Genomic DNA, 26,509 nt, shown 5'->3' with positions numbered 1-26,509 from the left:
GCACATGCGCAGTAGGGCTGCAGCCGCCGGAGTTGGAACGAGTGCGGCCGGTTCGGAGGCCGGGCGGCTGGGTCCGCTGGCAGCCTCCCCTCCTCCCCCGTGCTGGGGTGGCCGCGGAGCCCCATGGCCGCCGTGTTCCTGGTGACGCTCTACGAATACTCCCCGCTCTTCTACATCGCTGTGGTGTTTGTCTGCTTCCTGGTTACCAGCGGCCTGGTGCTGGGCTGGTGAGCGCGGGGCCGGGATCGGGCCCGGGGGGGGCTGGTGAGCGCGGGCCCGGGATCGGGCCGGGGGGGGCTGGTGAGCGCGGGGCCGGGATCGGGCCGGGGGGGGCGGGGCTGGTGAGCGCGGGGCCGGGATCGGGCCGGGGGGGGGGGGCTGGTGAGCGCGGGGCCCGGGATCGGGATCGGGGGGGGGGGGGGGGCTGGTGAGCGCGGGGCCCGGGATCGGGATCGGGCCGGGGGGGCTGGTGAGCGCGGGGCCCGGGATCGGGATCGGGCCGTGGGGGCTGGTGAGCGCGGGGCCGGGATCGGGATCGGGCCGGGGGGGGCTGGTGAGCGCGGGGCCGGGATCGGGCCGGGGGGGGCTGGTGAGCGCGGGGCCGGGATCGGGCGGGGGGGGGGCGGGACTGGTGAGCGCGGGGCCCGGGATCGGGCCGGGGGGGGCGGGGCTGGTGAGCGCGGGGCCCGGGATCGGGATCGGGCCGGGGGGGGGGGGCTGGTGACGGGCCGGGGGGGGGGGGGCTGGTGAGCGCGGGGCCCGGGATCGGGATCGGGCCGGGGGGGGGGGGGGGGGCTGGTGACGGGCCGGGGGGGGGGGGGACTGGTGAGCGCGGGGCCCGGGATCGGGATCGGGCCGGGGGGGGCTGGTGAGCGCGGGGATCGGGATCGGGCCGGGGGGGGCTGGTGAGCGCGGGGATCGGGATCGGGCCGGGGGGGGCTGGTGAGCGCGGGGATCGGGATCGGGCCGGGGGGGGCTGGTGAGCGCGGGGATCGGGATCGGGCCGGGGGGGCTGGTGAGCGCGGGGCCCGGGATCGGGGGGGGGCGGGGCTGGTGAGCGCGGGGATCGGGATCGGGGGGGGCGGGGCTGGTGAGCGCGGGGCCCGGGATCGGGCCGGAGGGGGCGGGGCTGGTGAGGGCCCGGTACCGGCTAGGGGTGGGGGAAGAAGGAGGAGCAGAGGTCTGGTACCGGCATGGAGGGATGGGGGATCTGGCACCGGCTTGGGGCTGGGCAGCGCGGGACCTGTACAGGGCACTTTGTTGGGGCTGGGGGCTAAGGGGTCACTGGACGCTGCCCGGTTGTTCTGGTGCTGGAGCTCGGTGGGAGGTGGTTTACGTGGAGACGCGAAAGTGTCCTGCGTGTGGGGTGTGGTGGGTCTGGCTTAGAGGCAGCCTGATGCCTGTTGAATGTGGAGAGAGCAGGGAGGGTCCCCTGTAGAGTTAGGATTCAGCAGCAATCTTATGTCACCTACTTTCAGAAACAGACACCACTGTTCCCATAGAGATGGGCAGCGCCGGCTGGACCACATCTGCCAAGACAGGATTGCTTCCTATAGTTCATAGCAATAAATGCAGATCTTAACCAAGTGATAGGCCGGGATGCAGTGCAGTTGCAACTAATGAGGAATCTACCGATTCCAGCAGAGCCTATTCCCTATCAGCTAATCAACTGATAAATAATCAAAAGCGTCTAGATGGCTGTTGTCTGGAAAGCCATGTTTGCATAGGGGTCAGGAAATTGACTCAGCATAGATCCTGCCTCTTTATTGAATTAGCATTGATACCTGTAGTACTGAGTCTCAATATTTTCCTCATCCTTTGAAACTAGTGACTCTGGTTATTGGCATTGGTACTTTTGGTAGCTTATAAATATTCTGCTTGATTTTTCCTTTAGTGTAATGTCCTTTCTATGTTATCACCTCTTATTTAGTGGTCACTAGATACATAAACTTGTAGCATCAATTCCTTTGAGCATTATATAAAGTTACCTCTTGCTTTCTTTTCCAATGATTAGAAGCATAAGCTTTTTGTATAACTGGGATTCTCAAGTATGTTTTTGGATCAAATACTGTTCTCATTTTTGATTAACTCCCCTCGTGTTATACTGGTGTAAATGAAAGCAGAATTAGATCCTTCCTTGCTTGCTAGTCATCTCTCCAACCTTATTGTGCATCAGAGAATCTGCACAGCAGAGACACTCCATAAATGTAAAAAGAACAGGAGTACTTGTGGCACCTTAGAGACTAACAAATTTATTCGAGCATAAGCTTTCGTGGACTACAGCCCACTTCTTCGGATGCATATAGAATGGAACATATATACATATGCATATATTCTATATGCATCCGAAGAAGTGGGCTGTAGTCCACGAAAGCTTATGCTCTAATAAATTTGTTAGTCTCTAAGGTGCCACAAGTACTCCTGTTCTTTTTGCGGATACAGACTAACACGGCTGCTATTCTGAAACCAATCCATAAATGTATTGAGTGTGGGAAAAGCTGTCATGGGAACTCTACTTTTTCTTCCTGGTGGAATCCCTGCCTCATGGAGGATACCAATGTTCTAAATTTAACCTGTATTGAGAGAGAATAAGAGATTGCTTAAAGGGACAGCATTTCTAGAATAGAGTTTTATCCCGCAAGCACCACTCTGGTTCCCATCAGTTGTTCCTCAGATCTCGCTTAATGGAAGATGCTGGGTGCTCAGCCCTTCTGAAAATCAGGCTCCTTATTTAAGTGCATGAATATGGGGCCTAATTTTAGGAAAGTCTTATCTTAAATTGTGTAGATTATAACATTTCTATCACCTTGTTAAACATCACAGAATCCACTTGACTATAAATTCGTGGTGGTTCTTCCCTTGGGGCATTGCATCACCTGAAGAAATTTGATGAAGCCAGGCATTGTGTGTGCATGGGAGGTAGAACATAATTAAGGTGGTGGTTCCTTTTTAACATTCTCCTTCTCTCCCTCCTCACACGTTAACCTTAGAACACTGTCGTCTGCTTCTCACCTCTTGCACATTTTTGCTCCCTCAGTTTTTAATATTTTTATAAACACAGAAGAACTCACAATAGCTAATCACTACTTAAACAATTCCTCCGTGTGTATGTGTGTGCGTGCGTGGAAACACGTCTGCATATATATGTAAGGGGATTTTATGAGTTAAGGGCTGCTAATCAACAGGAGCCCTCACCCAGTGTCCTTCTGCTTTGGCTGCAGTGGGTTTCAGTGGCCTGGGTTCTTAGCCACCAACTAGTGGTGCTTCCACCTGACTGTTTACAGTAATCAGGAACCATACCTTACCTCCCAATGTCATTTTGATTATTCCTCACCCACTACTTATCCCTGTGACTAGCCTCATACCTCATACATATATTCTTCTGACACCTCTCTAATGGATGAACCAACAATCAAGGTACACTTTATCTACAAGGGGAAATATAGAGGAAACATATAAAGGGAAGAGGAAGACTGATTTGGACTGCGTACATCCAGTAGCGTAGCTAGTGTGGTGCAGGGGAAGCAGCTGCTTCCCCTCAGCACATTTTTCAAAAGCGGCGCCTTAGGGGTTACCTTATATGGCGCCAGCGGCGGGGCCTGCTCCTCTCTGACGGACAGCATTGCCGGAGGAGCCATGTGGGGGGTGGCGGGCGTGTCTGGAGGAGTACGCCAGGCGGCCAGGTAGAGAGCGGGGACGGGCTGCGCTGCTGGGCCTGTTCGGGTTCAGAGCGCTTGGGCCGGGCCGGGGGGAGTATGCGTGGCGGTGGAGGGCCGGGGGGAGCATGCGCGGCAGCGGGGCTGGGCTGGGCACGTGCCGCCCAGCAATAGGGGGCCCGGTGGCTGGGGGGAGAAGCGCGAGGGGGGAGGAGGGTGGGTGCCTCAGCAGCAGCCTTGAGAGAAAGGCTCCGTTTGGCTGGGCTCAGTGCTGCTGGCCGCCCCGCTGAGAATGGCCCAGCTCAGTACACCCGCGGTGGGAGAGGGGAGGGGGCGCTCGGCCGCCCTGGGAGCGGCAGGAGGAGGGTGGGCAGAGGTTGCTCGCCGCCGCTCGCCCTTCCCCGCAGCATCTTTCATGGCAGCAACATGGCGATGCCGGCGCAGCCCCGCCGCGCGGCTCCCGTCAGCCCACTCCTGCTGCTCCTGCTGTTGGCCGCCCCCACCGCCCACGGCTACAGCTTCCTGCAGGGCTGCAGCACTACACGGGAGTACCGGCCTGGCACCTGCCCCCCAGGCTGCCCCTCGCTCCCTCGGGGCAAGGCGCTGGGGGGGGGGGGCTGGCGAGCACCCGGGTCCGGCATCCTCCCCGCGCTGCCCTGTGGAGGGGCGGCGGGGGTAGGTTAGGTAGGTGCCTGGGTGGCGTGGACATAGCAACTCCCCGGGTTTCAAGGAAGATGCCTCTGAAAGTGAGGTGTGGGGACAGCCCCTTGGGAGGGTGGGGGGCCCGGGATGCTGCCGAGTGCTGCTCCGGGGGATGGGTCCAAGGGGTAGCTGGCGCAGCCGGAGGAGTGATTGGGGCGGGTGGGGGGGGGAGTGCAGCACGGCCGGAGGAACCAGCTGGGGGGGCGGGTGCGAAGCAGCCGGAGGAGGAGCTGGGGGACGTGGCCAGAGGAGGAGCCAAGGGGGGGCACCTTTTTTTATGTTTGCTCCCCCTGCTCTTAAAACCTGGCTACGCCACTGCATACGTCTGTAATACCATACAACTCCCAAGTAACACTATCCCCAGGGTGGATTTCCATGGATTCACAAGTCCATACTAGTGGGCTTGTAAGGCGGAGGAACCACATATCTTAATGAGTCATTCTAGACCTGAAGGTGCTTGAGTGCGGGGAGGTGATGAGGGTGCCAATTTGCCTAGGGGGCTGGCCTCTCTTTGGCAGCAATAGGCATTACTCATTGTGGAAAAAGTCTTTACAATGCAAGAGGGCCTCCTCAGTGTTTAAGTCCAGTTGGTCGCTCCCAGAATAGTTCAACGGACCCCTTTCAGGATAACATAGGCAACTCCCTCAGGGAGAGGAAGAGAGGCAAGAGATTGCCCGTGCCCCCTTGGGCAGAGCTTTCATCCCCCCTCCGATTGGCTCAGGCAGCCTTCCATTGCCTAGGGTTCACTTACTCTCAAGGCTCAGCACTGCCCCCGTCCATTGGTGAGGTGAACACACTGCAGTCTTCCCCACCTCTCAGCTGCCCACCAACAAGCTTGGTTCCCATTTTTGTCAGACCCATTAACCCAGGTTACATATATAGAAATAAAATGAAAAATTAGACTTGGAATGAACAAGATGTGCGTGAAACACAAGCAATACACCTCTACCTTGATATAACGCTGTCCTCGGGAGCCAAAAAATCTTACTGCGTTATAGGTGAAACCGCGTTATATTGAACTTGCTTTGATCTGCCGGAGCGCACAGCCTCGCCCCCCCCCTCCCCCCAGAGCGCTGCTTTACCGTCTTATATCCGAATTCGTGTTGTATCGGGTTGCGTTATATCGGGGTAGAGGTGTATCTTGTGATCCTATGATGTTTTAACCATTACTTACCCTCTCCCCTTTTGTTCATGGTCATCCCTTGCTGTATTATGTGTGATTTAGGCCCCGATCCTATAATTAGGTGCATACAGGCAGACTCCTGTACTCACACAGGTTTCCGTTGGCCTCAGAAGGGCTACAAGTGAGTGTGGGGATTCTCTGCATGTCTTTTATTGCAGAAACAGGATTTAAAATTGTTAACTCAAGACAGGGGTTTGTGCTGTAGAGTGCTGTGTATGCCTGAGGTGCGATCTAAACAATAAATAATAATTTGGTACAATTTCCTTTTCTATAATCTTGTTTGTCTCTTGTTTTCCAGTCATTTTCTGCAAGCAATCAGTAGTCCCATTTTATGGAGGTGTTCCGGACTAAGCAAGTCAACCTGAGTTACACCAGCAACGTATGAACACTAAGGCCTACATTTGCAAAAGCATCCACTAACTTCCCATGCCTCCATTTTTGTGGCATGCCTGAGACACCTAGGGTCTGATTTTCAATGGAGCTGAGTACCTGCATCCCCAAATGCTGCCAACGGGAACTGCGGGCTCAGCACTCTGAAAAAGACATCCCAAGGCCTTTCAAGTTGGGCATTCAAAAATTAGTGGGCAGTCTTTGAAAATGTTGCCTTACTTGTTATGCAGATTTTTGACACCTGTATTTTCACATGTGCCTTCAATCTAGTGTCACGTGAGCAGCCTTATAAGGCTTATAGTTTTGAAGATCGGGGGACAGACCCTTAGCCTGTATAAATTGATGTGGCTCCGTTGATTTGAATGGAACTACATCAGTTGCCACATGTTAAAGATCTGGCCCCTGATAACTAGAATGTCATATTCTATTCTAAACTTGATTTCACTCTCCTTACAGTGCTACTGTAACTTCAAATTTAGTATTCATTTTCAGTTTTTACTTTTTTTTTTTTAACTGAAAGATTCCCTGGTTTTACAGAAGCCATTATTAGGTTTTTATTACTACTGAATTTTGGAAGTGTCATAACTCCCAGGACTGCACCTAGAAGAGGCTGTGGAAAAGATGGAGGAAGCGAGGACACCATCTTCTCACACTGTCTCTTCCTTCACCTCTTCCACTTCTGCGCCCACTCCAGAAGTAGAGATGGTGGTGCAGTAATCTGGACCAGAGTGGGAAGTCTGGTTAGAAGTACTGGAATGACTTAAGCACTAGTGTATATACTGTTGTCAAATCCCCCGCCCACCCCATATTTATCCATCCTATCTGTAAGTTGGTAATCAGCATTCAAAGCAAATAAGTTAGCGAACTACTTTTTATGCTAAAATGGGTCAAAAATGAAAAACTGTATACAACTATAAAAAGAACAAGGAGTACTTGTGGTACCTTAGAGACTAACACATTTATTTGAGCATAAGCTTTCGTGGGTTAAAACCCATGCATCCGATGAAGTGGGTTTTAGGCCACGAAAGCTTATGCTCAAATAAATGTGTTAGTCTCTAAGGTGCCACAAGTACGCCTGTTCTTTTTGCGGATACAGACTAACACGGTTACCACTCTGAAACCTGTATACAACTATATTTCAGAATGTTTTGAAGATTAAAAAAAGGAAAAGAAAAGTGTTATTTACCTAAAAAACTGCAAACTTAATTTTTTGCACTGATTTTTCACTTAATTTTTTTTTCTAATCAGCCCTGATAAATTCCTGGGAAACTTTAAACAAGATAAAACCGGAAAATGAAGGGCCTTGTGTATTCAGTACATCTAGTTATTGAGCAACAAATTTTTTGCCTTTCGCTGCTGAAAAGACTCTATACTAGAGACTGGTTTTTCCATGTCTACTTGTCCTGGTGAATATCTTATTGCTATTGACCAATGAAAAATGCTTCCAAAGAGCAAAGCTTTTTGCCTTTGGAATCAACCAGGTGGCATAAAACAGCAGGTATATTAAAAAAGCAATCATTGGGGAGATTGCCTGCAAAATATTAAATCCACCCCACTCAGGGTCAGAACTGCAACTAATGTAAATCAGTATAATACCAGTAAAGTCAGTAGAGCGATGCTGATTGAGGAACTGGCCCTTTGTGCACGAGTTGAACACTACTGAATTACCAGGTTACTCAGCATACTATAGAAAAAGTGTGAACGTTGCCAACAAAGTGCGGTTAAATGTAAGCTTGTTTGCCAAGTATTGTTGTCTCCTTCTTTGATTATGGTTATGAGAGAGCATTTTTATTTAAAAGATGAATGTGTATCGATTTTTCCAGCCTATTAGTCCTCCCTTCTGTGAATATGCGCAATTCTGATAAGCAGGCTAAAGAATCCAGTGGTTGTGGGAGCCCTTTGTTAAGCTTCTGGGAACATATTGCTGCTACCAAGAACAGTCTTGAGGCTTTATTTCTTAAAGAGACACTGTCAACCTGAAAATCACACTTCTGTCTGATGTTTTACTTGCTATTGTTACAAGTAATACCTTTATGTTTTATAAAACGCTAACAGACTAGAGGAAAAACAAATCTCATTTTAGTTGTCCATTTGCCAGCACTTTGTGTATAGTTCTGCTTCCCCTGTTGTTTTTCGTGGTCCTTTCACACAGCACCAGAGGAGGGAAATGTTTTTAAAAATAGGACAAATTGGTTGTGAAGCCACAAAAAGTCAGACAGGCTCAGAGACAGACATTGTAGCTGAAACTTTTTTTAGCGCTTTTAAAAACTGACTAGATTTAAACTGACAATGTCCCTTTAAGATTGATTTGCTTGTATGAGACCCATCTCATTGTGACAGCAAACTATTCTAGCATATTTAATGGAAACAATAAATCTGGGGAAGTTCATACATTTTATGCCATCCTTATCAGGGAGTTGGTTATGAAGAAGCAAGTAGAGCATCCCGAAGAATTCCCCAGGGTGTAATATGCTGATGACTGAGTGAACCAACATTGTAAACCATTTAAAAGGGCCATCACTTCAACTTCAGCTAGCAGTGGCGAATGGACTAAGTCATAAATGTGAATGGTGCAGCCGGAGCTAATAAATGACAATATATAAAATGAGGTGACAAAAAAAACCCAAAACCCAAAGCTATGTCTGCTGCTTCCTTTGTATAAAATCTAGGATAGATTAATACAGATACAAAATTTCTCCTGTTCAGTCCCTAAAATTGTCTTCTGAATTAGCATAATGTTTCCAGGACAGCATCCCCAGCCACTTCTAAAGGTGAATTTATCTCTATCTGAAAACAGAAATGAGTGTGTATCTTGCTCTTATATTGTGTACATCACGGCTTTCCGTTGCTGGTGCATTTTAAAAGCTGCAGTCAAAGAATATGAAAATCCTGCATTTTGTATGTGATAGGATTCTCCTGCAGTATTCCCTCTTGGTTCCTTCAGGTTGAATAGCATGCTTAACAGTGCCTGTGAGTAAAGCTAGGTAGGGAGCTATGATTTTAAAAAATGGTGGCCAAGGATCCCGACTGATACAAATGACCTCACTTGGGCTGGCATGCCTTGAGGGCCTGATCCAAACCCTGTTGAAATCAATTGGAGCCTCCCCGTTGACTTCTTTGGGCTTTGATTCTGGGCCTGAAGCAGAAACTGACTCAAAGAAACATCTTTATAATCAAGATTAAAATGTTAAACCCGGATCTTGCGGTCCTCATGAACGCAAATCCCAGTGGCTATAACAAAAGCTAGACGAATTCAAGGGCTCCAGGATCAGGCTCTAATTTCTTATTACTGCTGAAAGTACACAATGCATCAGGTTTGTCCCAACGCTGAAAGCAACTTCACTTGCCACTGAGCAGCAGCTCCTATAGATCTGGTTTTGGGGAAGTTTAGTCAAAACTTTACCACTAGGGGGCACTAATCACCTTTGTTACTTTAGCTCTGCAAAACTTTGAAAAAGAGGGAAAATATTCTCCCTTCAAAAGTTCGTCTATAACAGGATTCAAAAAGATCTAGATAAATTCATGGAGGATAGCTCCATCAATGGCTATTAGCCAGGATTGGTTGAGGTGGTGTCCCTAACCTCTATTTGCCAGAAGCTGGGAATGGGCGATGGGGGATGGATCAGTTGATGATTACCTGTTCTGTTCATTTCCTCTGAAGCACCTGGCATTGGCCACTGTCAGTAGACAGGATACTGGGCTTGACTGACCTTTGGTCTGACCCAGTATGGCCGTTCTCATGTTCTTACTACTGTTACTGTAAAGCACTGTATTGCATGGATCCAGTTTTTGATTGACAGTATATACTATGCAGGCATCCTAGCAAATATTCTGTAATTCCAAACTGTAGTTCTATTGTTGTGTTGCTTGTTGTTTAGATCCGAAAGGCAGTTCAAATATGCCAGCACTAACACATGCCCACTTATGCATCTAGTGGTTCCATGTCTCTTAGGTTTGGTTGGGATGTTCCTGTGATCCTGAGAAATTCGGAAGAAATAGAATCCAGCGTAAGAGTATCCAAAAAGCAGATGAGACAAGTGAAGAATCCTTTTGGCCTAGAAATTCCGCATCCTGCTGCAGTTTCCATAACAAGTCAGTGGATTTTTTTTCTGTTCTGTTTTATTCAGTGCCCTTTCCCCACCTATCGCTCCCAGCCATAACGTGTTTCCTTACACAGTCGCCATAGAAATAGCTATATTTCTACCAAAACGTTGTGTGTTTTAAAGTGGCACTGTCAATATTGTGAGGCTCAAAAATTGGATTTTTTTTGTGTGATATACATTTTATTAATAAACCCTGCTCTAGTGCCAAATATTTTCAGTGATTAAAAACAACTGGAGATGATAAAATACTGGACACACCTTCATTCATTGTGAAATCCATCCCATCCACTTACAATCTAAAGAACTGGGCCCCATGTGGGTGAATTGCAGAGAGGCAGGGGATCTGTACCCTTCTGCACCAATTGGGAACAGTGAGCTCAGCTGATGAGCAGCTTTCCACTGCAGCTTATGGGCTGGTATAGGAGCCCCCTCATGCCCCTTGGACAAAGTGTTGGGGCAGCTGGATCTATATAAATGCAATCCCAGGTCTCAGCCCCGCCCCCTTACTCCTAATCTCCTCCTGTATGGCTGTCCACACCAGCCAAAGAAGAAAGATATTTGGATGTGCTTGTGATGTAAACCCAAGTGGCGGCTTGCAGTGTGTTTGGTTTTTTTTAAGTCCTGCTTTGTTCAAACATCCAGTCCATTCCAGAGCCACCGCAGAATTCCGGAGATCCTCCCCCAGCCTGTGTCAGTCGGGCAGCAAACCTGTAAAACCTTCCTGAATGCAAATAAAAAGCGCGGGAGTAATGAGCTCAAGTGTCTTCATCCCTTTTCCCACAAAGAGTCTTGGCGTTACAGGGCTGGAATTTCCAGAAGCACCGACCACTCCCATTCAAGTTTCAGAGTAACAGCCGTGTTAGTCTGTATCCGCAAAAAGAAGAACAGGAGTACTTGTGGCACCTTAGAGACTAACAAATTTATTAGAGCATAAGCTTTCGTGGACTACAGCCCACTTCTTCGGATGCATATAGAATGGAACATATAATGAGGAGATATATATACACACATACAGAGAGCATAAACAGGTGGGAGTTGTCTTACCAACTCTGAGAGGCCAATTAATTAAGAGAGAAAAAAAAAAAAAAAAAAAAACTTTTGAAGTGATAATCAAGCTAGCCGAGTACAGACAGTGTGATAAGAAGTGTGAGAGTACTTACAAGGGGAGATAGAGTCAACATTTGTAATGGCTCAGCCATTCCTAGTCCTTATTCAAACCAGAGTTGATTGTGTCTAGTTTGCATATCAATTCTAGCTCTGCAGTCTCTCTTTGGAGTCTGTTTTTGAAGTTTTTCTGTTGTAATATAGCCACCCGCAGGTCTGTCACTGAATGACCAGACAGGTTAAAGTGTTCTCCCACTGGTTTTTGAGTATTTTGATTCCTGATGTCAGATTTGTGTCCATTAATTCTTTTGCGTAGAGACTGTCCGGTTTGGCCAATGTACATGGCAGAGGGGCATCAGGCATCAGAATAATTGATCAGCATTTCAAAACAGCTCAGCATATTGGGTATTGGGTGCTTCTCTAAATCTGACTATATTTGCTCCTTAAGTGGGAGCTGAGCTCCTCTGAAAATCTGTCCCAAGCTGTGGGTGCTGAGTTCTTGAAAGTCTGGCCTACACCTCTTTTTAAAATCTGTCCCTAATGGCTAAATAGTGCTGTCTCCTGCACTGATAACAAGTGGGGAAAGAAACATGGCACATACTTTCATCCCCACTGTGCACACGCAATAGGGCCTGATTCTTCCATAAAGCACAGGAGCATGCTAGGATGTGGGTCTAGTTAAATATCATTTTCCAAACGGCATAGTCTTTGGGGTAGGAGTCATACTCAGCCCCCTAAGAGAGGTAGTACATATAATGCTGTCAGCAGGAAACCTTACCCTGCATGAGGTGCCCATGGAGCAGCAAAAGGCACCTCCTGGCCTTCCCCTTTTGAGTGCTCTAAATCCACTCTAAATTAAAAAAAAAAATCTGGGTACTGGCATTGCTTTCCCTCTGCTGCCTTTAAGGAATTACGGCTGGTAAATTCAGGATTCCTGTATACTGGTGAGCTGATGAAGCTTGCATTGTGTAGGATGCATTTTCTTTTCATGCTCTTCTCTGTTGTTCTCTAAGGGGGTATAACACTGACACCTGATTGTCTGGAAGACTGTATCCTTACATGCTACTGGGGATGCAGTGTTCAAAAACTACACGAAGCTTTGCAGAAACACGTCTATTGCTTCAGAATAAAGACTCCGCAGGCACTAGAAGACGCTCTCTACAGCGAATACCTCTATCGGCAGCAGTATTTGTATCCTTTTATTTAAAAACAATATTTTGACAAACTCTGCTCATTTTCTGGCACGCTGAGAATTGAGCCCCATGAACAGTCTGCAGTTTTTGGCACCGTGTATTTATGAATGAATAAGATTGAGAATACTCTTAGTGCAAGTGCCACATTTGTCTTCAATTGCAGTGACATTGATTGTTTTCCTTTACACAAATAAAGCATTAAAAAAACTGACAAGGAAGAAAAATACTGTCGGTTGCCAGAAGATGCTCAGATTGCAGGCTTTGGCCGAGTGCCTAGATCTCGTTACCCACTGGTAGCTTTGTTGACTTTAGCTGACGAAGAAGACAGAGAAATATACGACATTGTGAGTAATTTTAGAATGTATGGCAGGGCACTGTACTGATGTGTTTGGATACTTCAAAATGTACAGTAGGATCGTGTAGAAAGACTGGCTTGCTCTTCTCGCGTTGGCTGAAAACAGAATGTAGGCCTCACCTCTGCACCAATGATGGCTCCCTAAACAGAGGAACCTGGTGCTCCTGTTGTGCCTGGGGTAGGGATGAATGTATGTGTGGGCCAGTCAGGAAGTGCTCACAACACAGAGCTCATATCCGTGAAGGTCTTTGTGTGCTAGGGCATGAGGGCTAAAGAAGTGTCAGGTCCGGGTATCAACCACTGCAAATCCTTCTTTCCCCTACCCTATGGAGTGTTGTGGAGCCTTTGATTTGGTTTAGCCTTTGTAACTTCTGTGGGTCAAGAAGAGGGATTCACCCCAGTACCTGGCAGAACTATTTGGACTGATCTCTGGGGAGAGGATTAGGACTGTAAGAATTGCCGTATCAGATGAGACCCATTGTTCATCTTGTCCAGTATCCTGTCTTTGACAATGGCAACACTGGATGTTGCAGAGAAAGTTGTGAAAATCCCACAGTAGATAGATACTTAGTAATCTACTCCCCATGAAAACCTTCTCCTAATTCCTAATAGTTAGAGATTAGCTTAAATGCTGAAGCAAGAGGTTTAATATCCCTTCCAAAACTTTTTTTTCTACAGAGGAATTGATTCTAGTTCCTGAATGTCCAATGTGCAATATGTGTATTTATCCAGTGTCTTTCTGAGTTTAAATGTTATATTTTGTTCCAGTAGCTTTAGGTGCATGAACACTAATGTATATGGAGGCATACACATTTGAAGGCAAACTCCCCAATACACTTGACCTTCTCTACATACTAATATAGAAATCATGGCCAAAATAATACCCAGGAAAACTTACATATTACCTTTTCCAACTATTCCTATCCCTCAACTTCCTGCTACTCCACCATAAAGGCCTCAACAGAAGAATGTATCCAGCTCTTCCCCCAGTCAGTACATCCAAGTATGCTTATAATTCAATTTAGTTTAATAAAGATAAAATGTAGATTTAACAAACTTGAAAGAAGGTTTCTTAAATTAACATGAGAAAGCTGGATTGTTTACCATGACATTTTTTGCACCATTTACCAGGGGAGAAACCCACTTTATTTTCCCTTTTTTTTTTTTTTTTTTTTTTCTTTTGTAGAAGTTTTTCTTTCTGATCTTTGTCATTGTCAAACACCCTTCAATTGGCCAAAGCAGCAGAAGCAGAATCCACTTGTACGTTAAAAGCAGAAACAGATTCTAGACTTTTTCATGGTCCAAATGGAAGGAATGAATGTAACTTTGATGCAAAACTTCAAAAATATAATCACTAAATGAAAATGGTAAATGCTGAAATATTCTTAATCAAAAACATTTTTGATATGTAAAAACCTTAAGGAAACAATTTTATATTTAAGTCTAACAATACATCCAAGGTAAACCTCTGGTATGTTCCCCTGCAAACTCATGCTTGGTTTTTTTAATAGCTGTCACACAACTGGCATTTGTTGGTACATAAATAATGTGTGGTTTTTTTAATTGAGCATGGGATTGTAGGAATCATGAGTTTTCATGCATCAAAGGTCTCATCTATGTGGAGAAAGTGAAATGTATTTATCAGAAATCACAGCTAACACATTTAAAATATGTTTATTATTTAAAGGACCACCAAATGTTTAAAAGACCACAGTGGGTTGACCATGACCTGACCCAATTTTAAATGCCACTGATATTGTCTACAATAGTTAATTTATAATAGGTAGTGTTAACTTAAACACATTAGTTAATATGTTCTTCGTGTAGACAAGGTCCAGGAGGGAGAATCCTATATAACGATGATACAGCCTGTCATTCCTGTGTTGTTCCACTTCATTACTCACCAATCCTGGTGTGTAGCAATGGCCTGAAATTCATAGAATCATAGGAAGGGAGGGGACCTCAAGGGGTCAAATAGTCCAGTCCCCTGCACTCATGGTAGTACTAAGTATTATCTACTAGACCATCCCTGACAGGTGGTTGTCTAATATACTCTTAAAAATCTCCAGTGATGGAGATTCCACAACCTCCCTAGGCAATTTATTCCAATGCCTAACTACCCTGATAGGAAGTTTTTCCTAATGTCCAATCTAAATGGCCCTTGCTGCAATTTAAGCCCTTTGCTTCTTGTCCTATCCTCAGTGTTTAAGGAGAACAATTTTTCTCCCTCCTCCTTGTAACAATCTTTTACTGTACTCGAAAACTGTTGTTGTGTCTTCTCCAGATTAACAAACCCATTTTTTTCAATCTTCCCTCATAGGTCATGTTTTCTAGACCTTTGATAATTTCTATTACTCTTCTGTGGACTTTCTCCAATTTGTCTACATCTTTCCTGAAATATGGTGTCCAGAACTGGACACAACTCCAGTTGAGGTGCAGAGTAGAGCGGAAGAATTACTTCTCGTGTCTTGCTTATAACACTCCTGCTAATACATCCCAGAATGATGTTCTGGGTTTTTTTGTTTGTTTGTTTGTTTGTTTGCAACGATGTTACACTGTTGACTCATATTTAGCTTGTGGATCACTATGACCCCCAGATCCCTTCCGGCAGTACTCCTTCCTAGGCAGTCATTTCCCATTTTGTATGTGTGCAACTGATGTTTCCTTCCTAAGTGGAGTACTTTGCATTTGTCCTTATTGAATTTAATCTTATTTACTTCAAACCATTTCTCCAGGTTGTCCAGATCATTTTGAATTTTAATCCTGTCCTCCAAAGCAGTTACATCCCCTCCCAGCTGGTATCATCTGCAAACTTTATAAGCATACTCTCTGTGTCATTATCTAAATCATTAATGAAGATATGGAACAGAACTGATCCCAGACCCAGAACTGATCCCTGCAGCACCCCATTTCGTATGCTCTTCCAATTTGACTGTGAACCACTAATAACTACTCTCTGGGAACGGTTTTCCAATCAGTTATGCACCTACCTTATAGTAGCTCCATCTAGGTTTTATTTCCCTAGTTTGTTTATGAGTAGGTCACGCGAGACAGTATCAAAAGCCTTACTAATGTCACGATATACCACATCTACTGCTTCCCCCTATCCACAAGGCTTGTTACCCTGTCAAAGAAAGCTATCCGGTTGGTTTGACACAATTTGTTCCTGACAAATCCATGCTGACTGGTTACTTATCACCTTCTTATCTTCTAGGTGTTTGCAAATTGATTGCTTAATTATTTGCTCCATTATCATGGCTAGATGAGTTTTTATTGAATCACTTGCTATGTACACAACATAGGTAAAATGAAGCAACCGCATGGGCAGAGTGGGATCCAAATAACCATGTTTACTAACTATATATGAGATGCAAGGGCCAGCTACATATGGGATTAAATTAATAGAGAATTAAAGGATAGGAATATAATGCCAGTGAACATGGTTTTATGGAAGATAAGTTTGTTTGACAAAACCTATTTCATTCTTTGAGATTACAAGTTTGGTTGATAAAGGTAACTGTGTGGATGTAATCTACTTTCTTTGTAAGTTGTGTGACTTAGTACTGCACAACGTTCTGATTTAAAAAATTAGGACTATACAATCTCAGAAAAGTACACACTAAATGGATTAAGAACTGGCTGATAGATCTCCAAAAGTAGTTGTCAATGGGGGTGTTTCTGGAGAGATTCCAAAGGGATGGGGACTAGGCCTGATGCTATTCAACATTTTATCAGGAATCTGGAAGTAAATATAAAATGACTGCTGATAATAAAATGTGTGGCTGTCACTCTAGCCTTTTATTTTATTTAAAGTGAATTTAGTAATGTTGTATTAAACCACTGTGGGTTCGGCTCTGGTGGCTACAGTTTCAAGCTCAGAGTGAACATCACCTCTGCTGTCTGCTTCAGATTTAGAGCCTCTAGGAACACCTAAAGACCAGGGATAGTGACCCCACATATATTCACACGTATAAGGTCTAGTCTGCTTTACAAGTTTTATTAAAGTTACAATTAAGGTTATGATTAGACATGCATATAGAAATCCTATAAAGACCTATGCTAAAGTTACAGATATAGTCATAATCACATCCTTAACGATATTCTGATGAATTCCTTCCAATTGATTATCAGTCGAGGGATGATTCCTGCTGGTGTTTTCCCGTAGGCAACTCATTTTACCCAGTCTGGGAGCCCTATTTTATCTTCTGATTCTAACTTCACCTAATACTCTGCACACGTGCCTGAAGGTGTCCACCCTCTTTTTCCTCATTTGCATTGTGTCCCTAAGAATACTAGGGAACCCCATTTTTCATAGGTTGTTTATAGTTCCTTTTGTTCTCATTAGCATTTATGCACATCGGTTAGGGCATTTGTTAGAAGAAATGTGACTACCGGGTACCTTGTAGTCCAAAATTAACTTTGCAGTTAATTTTTCACAGTGCCACTCATTGGCACATCTTTTCCCGTAATCTTGTGGCATTGGGTTATTCTTTGGTCACTATCTTATGTCAAGCATTGCTTAAGCCTCTGGCCTAGTATGACTAAGCTGACATTTTATAGGTCTCAGCCTGTGGGCCTTAAATTTCAATCCTACTTACTTAGGTGCCTAATACATACTTGTCCCTTCTGACTACTGGTCAACTTTATACTTGGATAATTCTACTCTTAAATCTATTCAACATACAATGACTATAAATGACATGACATGTTAGTTAATCAGAATATCACACAATAAATAAACAGTAAATAACAATGAGGGCAGGGGAATCATACAGAGCAGTCTGGATTGTTTGGTAAGCTGGGCCCATTCAAACAAAATGTGTTTAAATACAGCCACATGCAGATAAGGAATGCAGTTCATACCTACTGGAAAGCAGTGACTCCGAAAAGGATTTAGGGTTTACAGTGGGCAAGCAACTTAACATGAGCTCCCAGTGCCAGGCTGTGACAAGAAGGGTTAATGTGATCCTTGGATGTATAAACACGGGAGTACTGAGTTAGGAGTAAGTGAATGATTTTTACCTCTGTGTCCTGCATTCGTGAGACCAATAACTGTCCACATTTTAAAAAGGAAGTTGAAAAATTGGAGAGGGTGCAAAAAAGAGCCACAGGAATGATTTGAGGTCTGGAGAAAGTGCATTAGTGAGAGGCATAAAGAGCTTAATCTTTCTGATAAGCTGAAGCTGACTGAGAGTTGATTTGATTACAGTGTGTAAGTACTTAGTGGGGAGAAAAATACCAAAATGCTCCTAATGTAGTGGAGAAAGCGGAACAAGAACCAGTGTCTAGAAAACTGAAGCCAGAGAAATTTAAATTAGAAATTAAAACCAGATGTTAAGCAGTGAGGGTGACGGTTAAATCTGCTAAGGGGAGTGGTGGATTTTCTATATCTTAATGTCTTCAAGACTGGTTGCCTTTCTGGAAAATATGATTAAGCCAAAATGCACATTGTGCTTTAGTCAAACAAGTTATTGGGCTCAATAATGGAGTAACTAGGTGAAATTTAACAGCCTGTAATATCCAGGAAGTCAGAGCTAATGGTCCCTTCTGGTCTTAAACTCTATGAATCTATATACACTGCTGCTTCTCCTGGGTTTTTTAGCAGCTTCTGAAACACAGAGGATAGTGAGAACCCTAACAGTATGTCCACACTGTAGTTAGACACCCCTGGCTGGCCCGTGCCAGCTGACTTGGGCTTGCGGGTCTTGGGCTGTGGGGCTGTTTCACTGCAGTGTAGACTTCTGGGCTCGGACTGCAGCCTCAGCTCTGGAACTCTCCCACCTCGCAGGGTCCTTGGACTCAGGCTGGAGCCCAGGCTCTAGGTCCCTGCAAGGTGGGAGGGTCCCAGAGTTGAGGCTGCAGTCCGAGCCCAGAAGTCTACACCACAGTGAAACAGCCCCACAGGCAAAGCCCCATGAGCCTGAATCAGCTGGCACGGGCCAGCTGTAGATTTTTAATTGCAGTGTATATGCACCCACAGAGGGTTTGCATACTATTTTAAGGGATACTACTCAATATATTCTACTGTTCTATTATATATTTTTTTTCTTGTGAACTAAAACATAGTTTTAATAATGCAGCTGTAGACCAGGTCCCATTTATTAAGCGGGGATCTATGTAATAATCCTTGCTTATTGCAAATAGTGCAACTACACTGGGTCGAATAGAACTGGGGCTGTTGGCTCTTAAATTCTTGTGATCTAATACCAATCTGTCATCCTGAGTACAGGTCTGTCGCATCTTACGAGCATTTAGCATGCGCGATTTCAGCTTTACGCGGTCGGCAAAAACAAAATGAGAAAAATAATTTTAATACTGTACCTGTGGTGCGGGCGATTTCGCCCTCCATTACACTCGTAATTTTGACTATACGCGATTTTTGCTTTACGCGCTGACTGCGGAACGTAACCCCAGCGTAAGATGCGACAGACCTGTATTAGGGACATCTTGATGCCAAAACTAAACAAATGGATCACTATTAAGATGTAAAATATCCTGTGATTAAAAAAATGAAGCTCTAGCTAGCCCTGGGGGATAGTAAATGTGATTAGTATAAATACATATGTTTAATTCATTTAAATCTCTGCATGCTTATATTTGCATTAGCTAACTAGAGGTATCCTAAGTGCATGTCTGATCCCCAAGCTTGTTAAATAACTTTAAACAAAAAACATCTTGTAGATTCCTTTTTCTTCCGAGAGCCTTGGAATTTGCAATAATATTGGGCTTCTCTCTTCTTTACAATCCATTATAGTTGGTTGGTTCTTTTCTTGTCTTGAAAACAATACATAAGCATAAAATACTATTATTGTCAGCAACGTGACTGTAAAAATCAGTCTGTGGTTCCATATCTTGTCCTTCTCAGTGACTTTTATGTCCTGTATTTGCTCTGTTTACAGGCTGAATGATGATACCTCTAAATGCCATCTGGGGTCTGAAAACCAACCTCTGAGTGTTTTGTGGTAGCAAGGAGAACACAAATAGGAAAGTGACAGTGGAGGTGTTCTCCCTTTACATCATCAGTAACAGATTCTGCAGTCAGAACTTAGCTGAAAAGGTTACTGCTATTGTCCAAGGCAGGCTAGAATCCAGCCACAGAAGAGCAAGTCGTATTGGACTTGTACTATATACGGTTCTTTAAGGCCAGATTGTGATTGGCTTTTACTCTGTACTCAAGGAGTTTCCCTCCCTCACCCCCTCTTTGTGTGCCCCTGTGCAAGAGCCAGTCACAATTTCAGTCATGCTCTCTCTGGATGAGATTCATTGCTGTGCAGAGGTCCAGTATGAGGCATGTACAATAGTAAACAGTAATGTATTATCGTAGCATCTAGGAGCTCTAGTCATGGACCAAGACCCCATTGTGCTAGGTGCTGTACAAACACAGAATTTAAAGACAGCCTCTGTCCCAAAGAGGTTACAATCATCACTTAAGTCCCCAGTTAAGCAAGGTATTTAAGCATTTGTCTACTTTTGACTACATGTGCTTAAGTGTTTTTCTGGTTGGAGCCCAAGCCCATTAGCTGGGAGCAGTAGTAGAATAATCTTCACTGTGGATTAGCCACAGAAGATGTTCTGCAGCACAGAGAGGCTGTAGAATCTGATGCTTAGATTGGTCTGTTTGATCACATGTTCAACAGCTATATGGGACAGTACCGTAAGCAACCCTTAGAAACAAGACAAACAGTTAAACAGGCTATGGACTGGTCTACGCTGGGGGTGGGGGAGGAATCGATCTATGATACGCAACTTCAGCTACGAGAATAGCGTAGCTGAAGTCGACATATCTTAGGTCGACTTACCTTGCGTCCTCATGGCGTGGGATCGACAGCCGCGGCTCCCCCGTTGACTCTGCTTCCGCCTCTCGCTCTGGTGGAGTTCCGGAGTCGACGGGAAGCACATTCGGGGATCGATTACTACCCACCGATCCGGCGGGTAGTGGAGACGTACCCTATGAAGAGACATAAACTGAACCATATACTTGTTTTACCTTGTCTAATCTCTTAATAGACTCCCTATTGTTTGTATGTGATGTGCATGTCACTGCACGTATATAAATCAACAAGGAAGGAGATAGTGCTAAATAAAACTTCTGTTTTTAGATTTCAATGGTGTCCGTAATTCATATTCCCGATGAGAGTTACAGACTTTCCTGCCGAATATTATATCAGTATCTACTTCTGGCCCAAGGTCAATTTCATGACCTTAAGGTAAGCTGTGTTCTGAGTCTTACTTCACTCTGCAATATTCATTTAGTTTGTGTAGACGACAGTTACCCTAAATTGGTACGGTATCTAGCTTTTTCAGTCTGTTAATATGCAAGGAACTGGATGATGGTTAAATTTATCTTGTCACGAAATTAGTTCCATGCAAACTTACAATGCAACCTACATTCGTGTCTGAACTCTCCTACAGAAATCCCTTATTTTTTTATATATTTATATTCCAGGCAACCCCAGGCCCTCCTGATTTATCAAAGTGGTAGTAACAGATTGACAGGAATAATAGCTGCAAATATTAGAGTATTCAGAATGGGCCTGATCCAAGCCCATTGAAGTCAATGAGAGTGCTTCTGATGACTTTGGATTGGGCCCAGTGTGCAGCATAAAATCAGTGTGCTGAAAGTGGATATTGAAAATATTTTGTTATGATCACGTCTAAAGTCTTTGTTTTTATATTATAACAGTAAAATACAATACACTCAATACACAGATAATGTCTATATAGTATCTATGAATTATAAAGAATGGGCCAACTTCATTCCTTGATGGAATTCAGTTGACTTGAAGTTTAAACCATGAATAGATTTATCTCAATAAGTCCAGCAATTTGTGTGGTAGATATTTGCTCCACATAACCCACCCTAAAATATCCCCGTATGCTTTATGGTGGTGGTATTGTTACCACATCAAACATACCATTGGCAATAAACAAATAATAATGGATCTGCATAATCACTACAATTTTGAATTGTGGGTACAAATTTGTGTTTATATACATAGATATACACTCTAACTGCCTTTTTAAATAGAATATAAGAGCAGGTTTCCATTCAGATAGGTCAATAGCCAGATATCTTCAGAAAGTTCCGTTTCCCCTTGCAATTGGACACTTTAGGAAGTTAATGTAGCCTTCAGTGTTACCCATTCTCTTAATGAGTCAGCTGTTCCTTTTCCAGTGCCTTGGAATTATATGCTTGACGTATATCGGTAATGCTGTTGTTTTACACACAATGTTTATATAGCATCATAAGTGTTAGGTAGTTCTTTGTGAACACAGACCCTTTGCAAACATGAAAGACCTAGTCCCTGCCCTGAAGAGCTTGCAGTCTAGATAAAATGAGACAGGAAAGCACAAGAGATGATAAAATGTGGTGGATCTGAAGGCAGAGAGAGAGTATGTGCTTGGTAGAAGAGGTTAGGGACCTAACTCCAGGCATATGGAGCAGCATGCTAGAAAGTACAAAGCCTTGACCAGAACCTACAGCCCTAGTTTATTGAGGGGGGGAGGGATAGCTCAGTGGTTTGAGCATTGGCCTGCTGAACCCAGGGTTGTGAATTCAGTCCTTGAGGGGACCACTTCAGGAGCTGGGGCAAAATCAGTACTTGGTCCTGCTAGTGAAGGCAGGGGGCTGGACTCAATGGCCTTTCAAGGTCCCTTCCAGTTCTAGGAGATAGGATATCTTTATTTATTTATTTTAACCTCATCCATTGTAAATCTGTATAGCTCCACTGAAGTCAATGAACTACACTGATTTGTGGCATCTGGGGATCTGGTCCCTTATCTCTAATTTTCCCCTTAGTGTTTCTGCACCTCTTTATCTTCCCAAAATATACATAACTGAAGTCAAGGGATTTGTGTCCGTTCACTCCAGGGCTGAATTTGGTTGTGTGTTGAACTTAATAGGAAGCATGTGTGTAGAGAGAAGAAAGGCCCCATTAGTTCGCATTTGCTCTATTGTAGATCACATTGGACTATAAAGACAACGTGCAATTACTGAATTCTGCTGAAACTTGGCTGTGTGTGTTTTGTCCATAGCAACTTTTCATGTCTGCAAGCAACAGTGTCCCGCCCTCGAGCAATGCCTCTGGAGAGAGCAGCACTGACAAAAGCTTGCTGGAAAAGGCTGGCCTGGCCGAAGTTGAATCAGAATTACATGAGGAAAACAGTAAAGACTGTGTCGTCTGCCAGAATGGAACAGTGAATTGGGTCCTCCTGCCCTGCCGGCATACGTGTCTGTGCGATGGGTGTGTGAAATATTTTCAACAGTGTCCAATGTGTAGGCAGTTTGTTCAAGAATCTTTTCCACTTTGCAGTAAAAAGGGGCAAGATCAAGATGACCCCGAACACATTTTCCAGGATGATCCCCACGGAGCAGACTTTTAGTGGAAAACCAAGAATTACCGAGTTGTACTCTCAAATGCGGGATGTAGAACCTAAAGCATTTTCTGTCCATGGGAGGAACTGCAGTGTAATTTTATGGTTTTGCTGTTAGTTACTAGACCAATTCAAGCACCCTTTTCATGTCTACACTGCATACAGTTACTGGAACACTGCATATACACTGGTAATATGGACAGAAGAAGTGTGTAGGAGATGTATGAAGAATGAGTTTTTTGATACCTGCTGACTGGATGTTCATGAAGGATTAGAGATTATTTTGACAAGTAGATTTAGGTGAGCTAAACATTTAAAAAGAAAAGAACAAAGGCTTACATACAACTGAAATTGAAAGTACTTTTCCTATATAATATATATAGGTTTTTAAATGTGAAGTTAGAAGAAAATATAATTTTAATCCTGTATAATTTAGATATTTAGCACTTTAAAGAATGAAAAATGAAGGAAACCAAATATTTAAGAATCTGTTCTTAGTTTCGGTATAAATCCGTATGTATTTATTTTGTATCTGACGGCCTTGGCCATGGAAAGTGCTGGTCTGCTCTACTCCTGTTGAAGTTACTGGGAGTTAAGGATATTCAGGACATTAGTGGTAATGGACCTCCTGTAATTGTATTTTGTTTTCTGCTGCTTTGAAAGAGATTTTGTGTGTGCACGCGGCCTGATCCAAAGTCCCTTGAAGTGATTGGAAATATTCCCATTGACAGTGAGTTTTACTTCAGGCTCCTACGACTATCAAGCGAGTAGAACATCTAAGTGAACCCACTGTGTATAGAATGCCACACTGCACTTATAGGGCTTTAACTCTTGCTAGTGTGACAGCTGTGGATTATGAAGGGTTAACTTTTGCAAGGAGAAGAGACTAATTAGTTTGGCAGCGTGTCCTGTTCCATGACATGGACAGCCTAGTCTGTGGGTTTGCCAACTCTCCCATACCCTTCATTACCTCTGCGTGGATGAGAACAGGCTAACCATGTTACCTTCCCTCATATCACTAGTAAGAAAAGGAGCTGAAAGACAGCAGAAAACACAGTTGTCTTCTATCAAAAAAATAAATAAAATAAAATAAAAATGGGTGTTGAGAAGAGAAATGATGCTGTTCGCTTCTTAATACAGGAAAGGCTAATGTAATTCAGGGTGATGTAACTTCTAGGCCAAGACTTCTCCTCGGGTGGGATGAGACACCAAAGTAAAAATAGCAAACTCCCACCCTCACTATGGGAGATGGGCTTGGAGAGAAGGAGCAATTTGCTCCCTCCTCCTTGCTCTGCCACTGCTCCACCAGCCCCCCTCCATTCCCAGAGCAGCTTCTCAGGCCTCCCCCTTCCCTCCACACAGCACTCACTCCGTGGAGGGAAAGCCTGGCTTCAAGAGGCATCTCCCAGCCTCTTTTACTGGAGCTGAGCACTGTGCACAGAAGGAGTCCCCAATCCAGAGCCCTAAATTATCCGCAGTTTCTTGCCATGACTCCAAATGCAAAAACCTTCATGGCCGGAATGGATTATGGGAGCTGGAAGGTCATGCCAAGAAGCCATGGGTGGTCTTTGGGAGGTTGAGAGACAATGCATTAGGCCACCTGTGATTTATTAGGAAGTGGCGTGGTTTATTAAAGTGAGTATTGGGATTGCCTCTGGAATTCTAATCTCTGCTCCCCGTCACTCCATTGGTAACTAAGGAAGCATCACTTGCACCATGTATCAAACAGAGATAATAGCCAGGGGTGTTGTGAGGACTGAATGATGTTTGCCAAGAGTTTTTGAAAGTGGAACATGCTGGCTGGATGCTCAGTATTATTATTTCTAATTTAATTGTGTATTGACTATGAGAACATCTCTCACCACACAGGTGCACTCCCAGAGAAAAAGTTGCAGTGTCCCAGAGCCACTCGTCTGAGAGTCCCTGGGCAGGGTTAGCCCCTCTGAACATTGAGCCTCCTGTGCCCTGCATTACAGATGCTCTTTTTGGACACGCATCTGAAGAGGTGGGTTTTTTACCCACGAAAGCTTATACCCAAATAAATCTGTTAGTCTTTAAGGTGCCACCGGACTCCTCGTTGTTTTTTTTTCCACAAGGAGTGTTTCCCCTCGGCCCCTTCCCACCTGATTATACAGGTAGCTTCTCTTCCTTGATTCAGGGGGTATTTATTTATTTATTTGACAGGAGCACCTAGAGACACCAGCTGAAATCTAGCCCCATTGTGCTGGTGCTGTGAATACACATAACCTGCTGGGAACAGCTAGCAATCTAAATAGACAAGGACAGGAATACAAGTAGAGGTGTAGAGAGGTGAACTGACTTGCTTAAGGACACATAGTAGGTCAGTACCATGGGTGGCAGGTGACCTGTCGGCTCAGGGAGGCTAGCTCCCACCCCTGCCTGAGGCCCCTTCTCCTCCCCTCCCCGCAGCTGCTAGCCCCTTCCCCCAACTCACCAGGCTGGGTGACATGCAGCTCCCAGCCCCAGAGTGCCAGACAGGCAGTGCATGGCCCCCCTAGTCCCCAAGCACCGTGCGGTGCACAGCCCCCCAAGTGCTGGGCGGGTGGTGCACAGCCCTCTCCCCCACTGCCCCCAAGCACAGGGCAGGCAGCCCCCCGCCAGTGCTGGGCAGCGTGGCCCCACTGCCTGGGGGCCCCTCAGCGCCCGGAGGCCCCAGCCACCCCAAGTCCCGGCCACAGGCCAGCCATGGCTTCCCTAACCCTGGCCCCAGCCCCAGCACGCTTCCCTGAAGATGAGTGACCCGCCTGCCTGGGCTGGGGCCAAAGAGGAAGGGCATTAGGGCAAGCAGAAGGGGGCCTTCTGGGCAGAGCGAAGGTAGGGCCACACCAGGCTCTTTCAGGAGGTACAGCCTTCCCCTACCTATGCCACACACCGCCCATGGTCAGTACCAGTGCTGGGAGGAGAACCCAGGCATTCTGAGTCCCACTCTAGTGCCCTGTCCATCAGACCAGACGTGAGCCCTACCTCCCTGCAGTATAAGGGCTGGTTTACATACTACTTTACCTTTGTCACTTTACAAATCAGTTTAGTTAAAGCAGTACCACCCCCTGGAGAGAATGCAGTTATACCAGTGTACAGATGCTTATACCCTTATAGCTTATTCTTCCTCGAGTGCTAGCACATGTCCAACGGATACCACTAGGGGAAACATCTCTGACAGCCGTGCTCGGGGCACTCGCACACCTAAATCGGAATGGACGTGTGCACCACACCTCGAAGAACAAGTTACAAAAGGTAGGTAACCATTTTTTTTCTGTACATTTATGGGAATAATCTATGCTGCTGTAGACCCCTTTACAGCGATATAACTGCATTCACACTAAGGAGGGGGTTGTACTACTTTAATTAGGTCAGTTTCTGAACAGATACAGTTAAAGCTGTCTATTAACAAGTCCTAAGACTGGATGATGCCTTACAACCAAGACTGA

The 26,509-nt window shown here is 45.1% G+C and overlaps 1 protein-coding gene across 3 annotated transcripts; it reads left to right on the top strand.

The window, feature by feature from the left end:
- Positions 1–21: 21 nt before the first annotated feature.
- Positions 22–25,123, top strand: CGRRF1 (cell growth regulator with ring finger domain 1). Of its 3 annotated transcripts, none has more exons than XR_008444787.1 (7): positions 22–227; positions 9,884–10,023; positions 12,152–12,329; positions 12,528–12,675; positions 20,786–20,893; positions 22,722–23,360; positions 24,930–25,123. XR_008444787.1 is itself a non-coding variant. In XM_054026843.1 (7 exons), the coding sequence occupies exons 3-7, from the start codon at positions 9,960–9,962 to the stop codon at positions 23,067–23,069; spliced, it is 846 nt and encodes a 281-aa protein (XP_053882818.1). In that variant the 5' UTR covers positions 138–227; positions 5,840–5,920; positions 9,884–9,959; the 3' UTR covers positions 23,070–25,123. The 3 variants fall into 3 exon arrangements, 2 of the variants coding, with proteins under 2 accessions (XP_053882817.1, XP_053882818.1); XM_054026843.1 differs by adding an exon at positions 5,840–5,920 and having other exon boundaries at positions 138–227; positions 22,722–25,123; XM_054026842.1 differs by having other exon boundaries at positions 22,722–25,123.
- Positions 25,124–26,509: the final 1,386 nt, after the last annotated feature.

Source organism: Malaclemys terrapin, chromosome 4 (genome assembly GCF_027887155.1).
Source record: "Malaclemys terrapin pileata isolate rMalTer1 chromosome 4, rMalTer1.hap1, whole genome shotgun sequence".
NCBI classification, from domain to species: Eukaryota; Metazoa; Chordata; order Testudines; family Emydidae; genus Malaclemys; species Malaclemys terrapin.
This window is presented reverse-complemented; position numbering and strand designations above follow the sequence as displayed.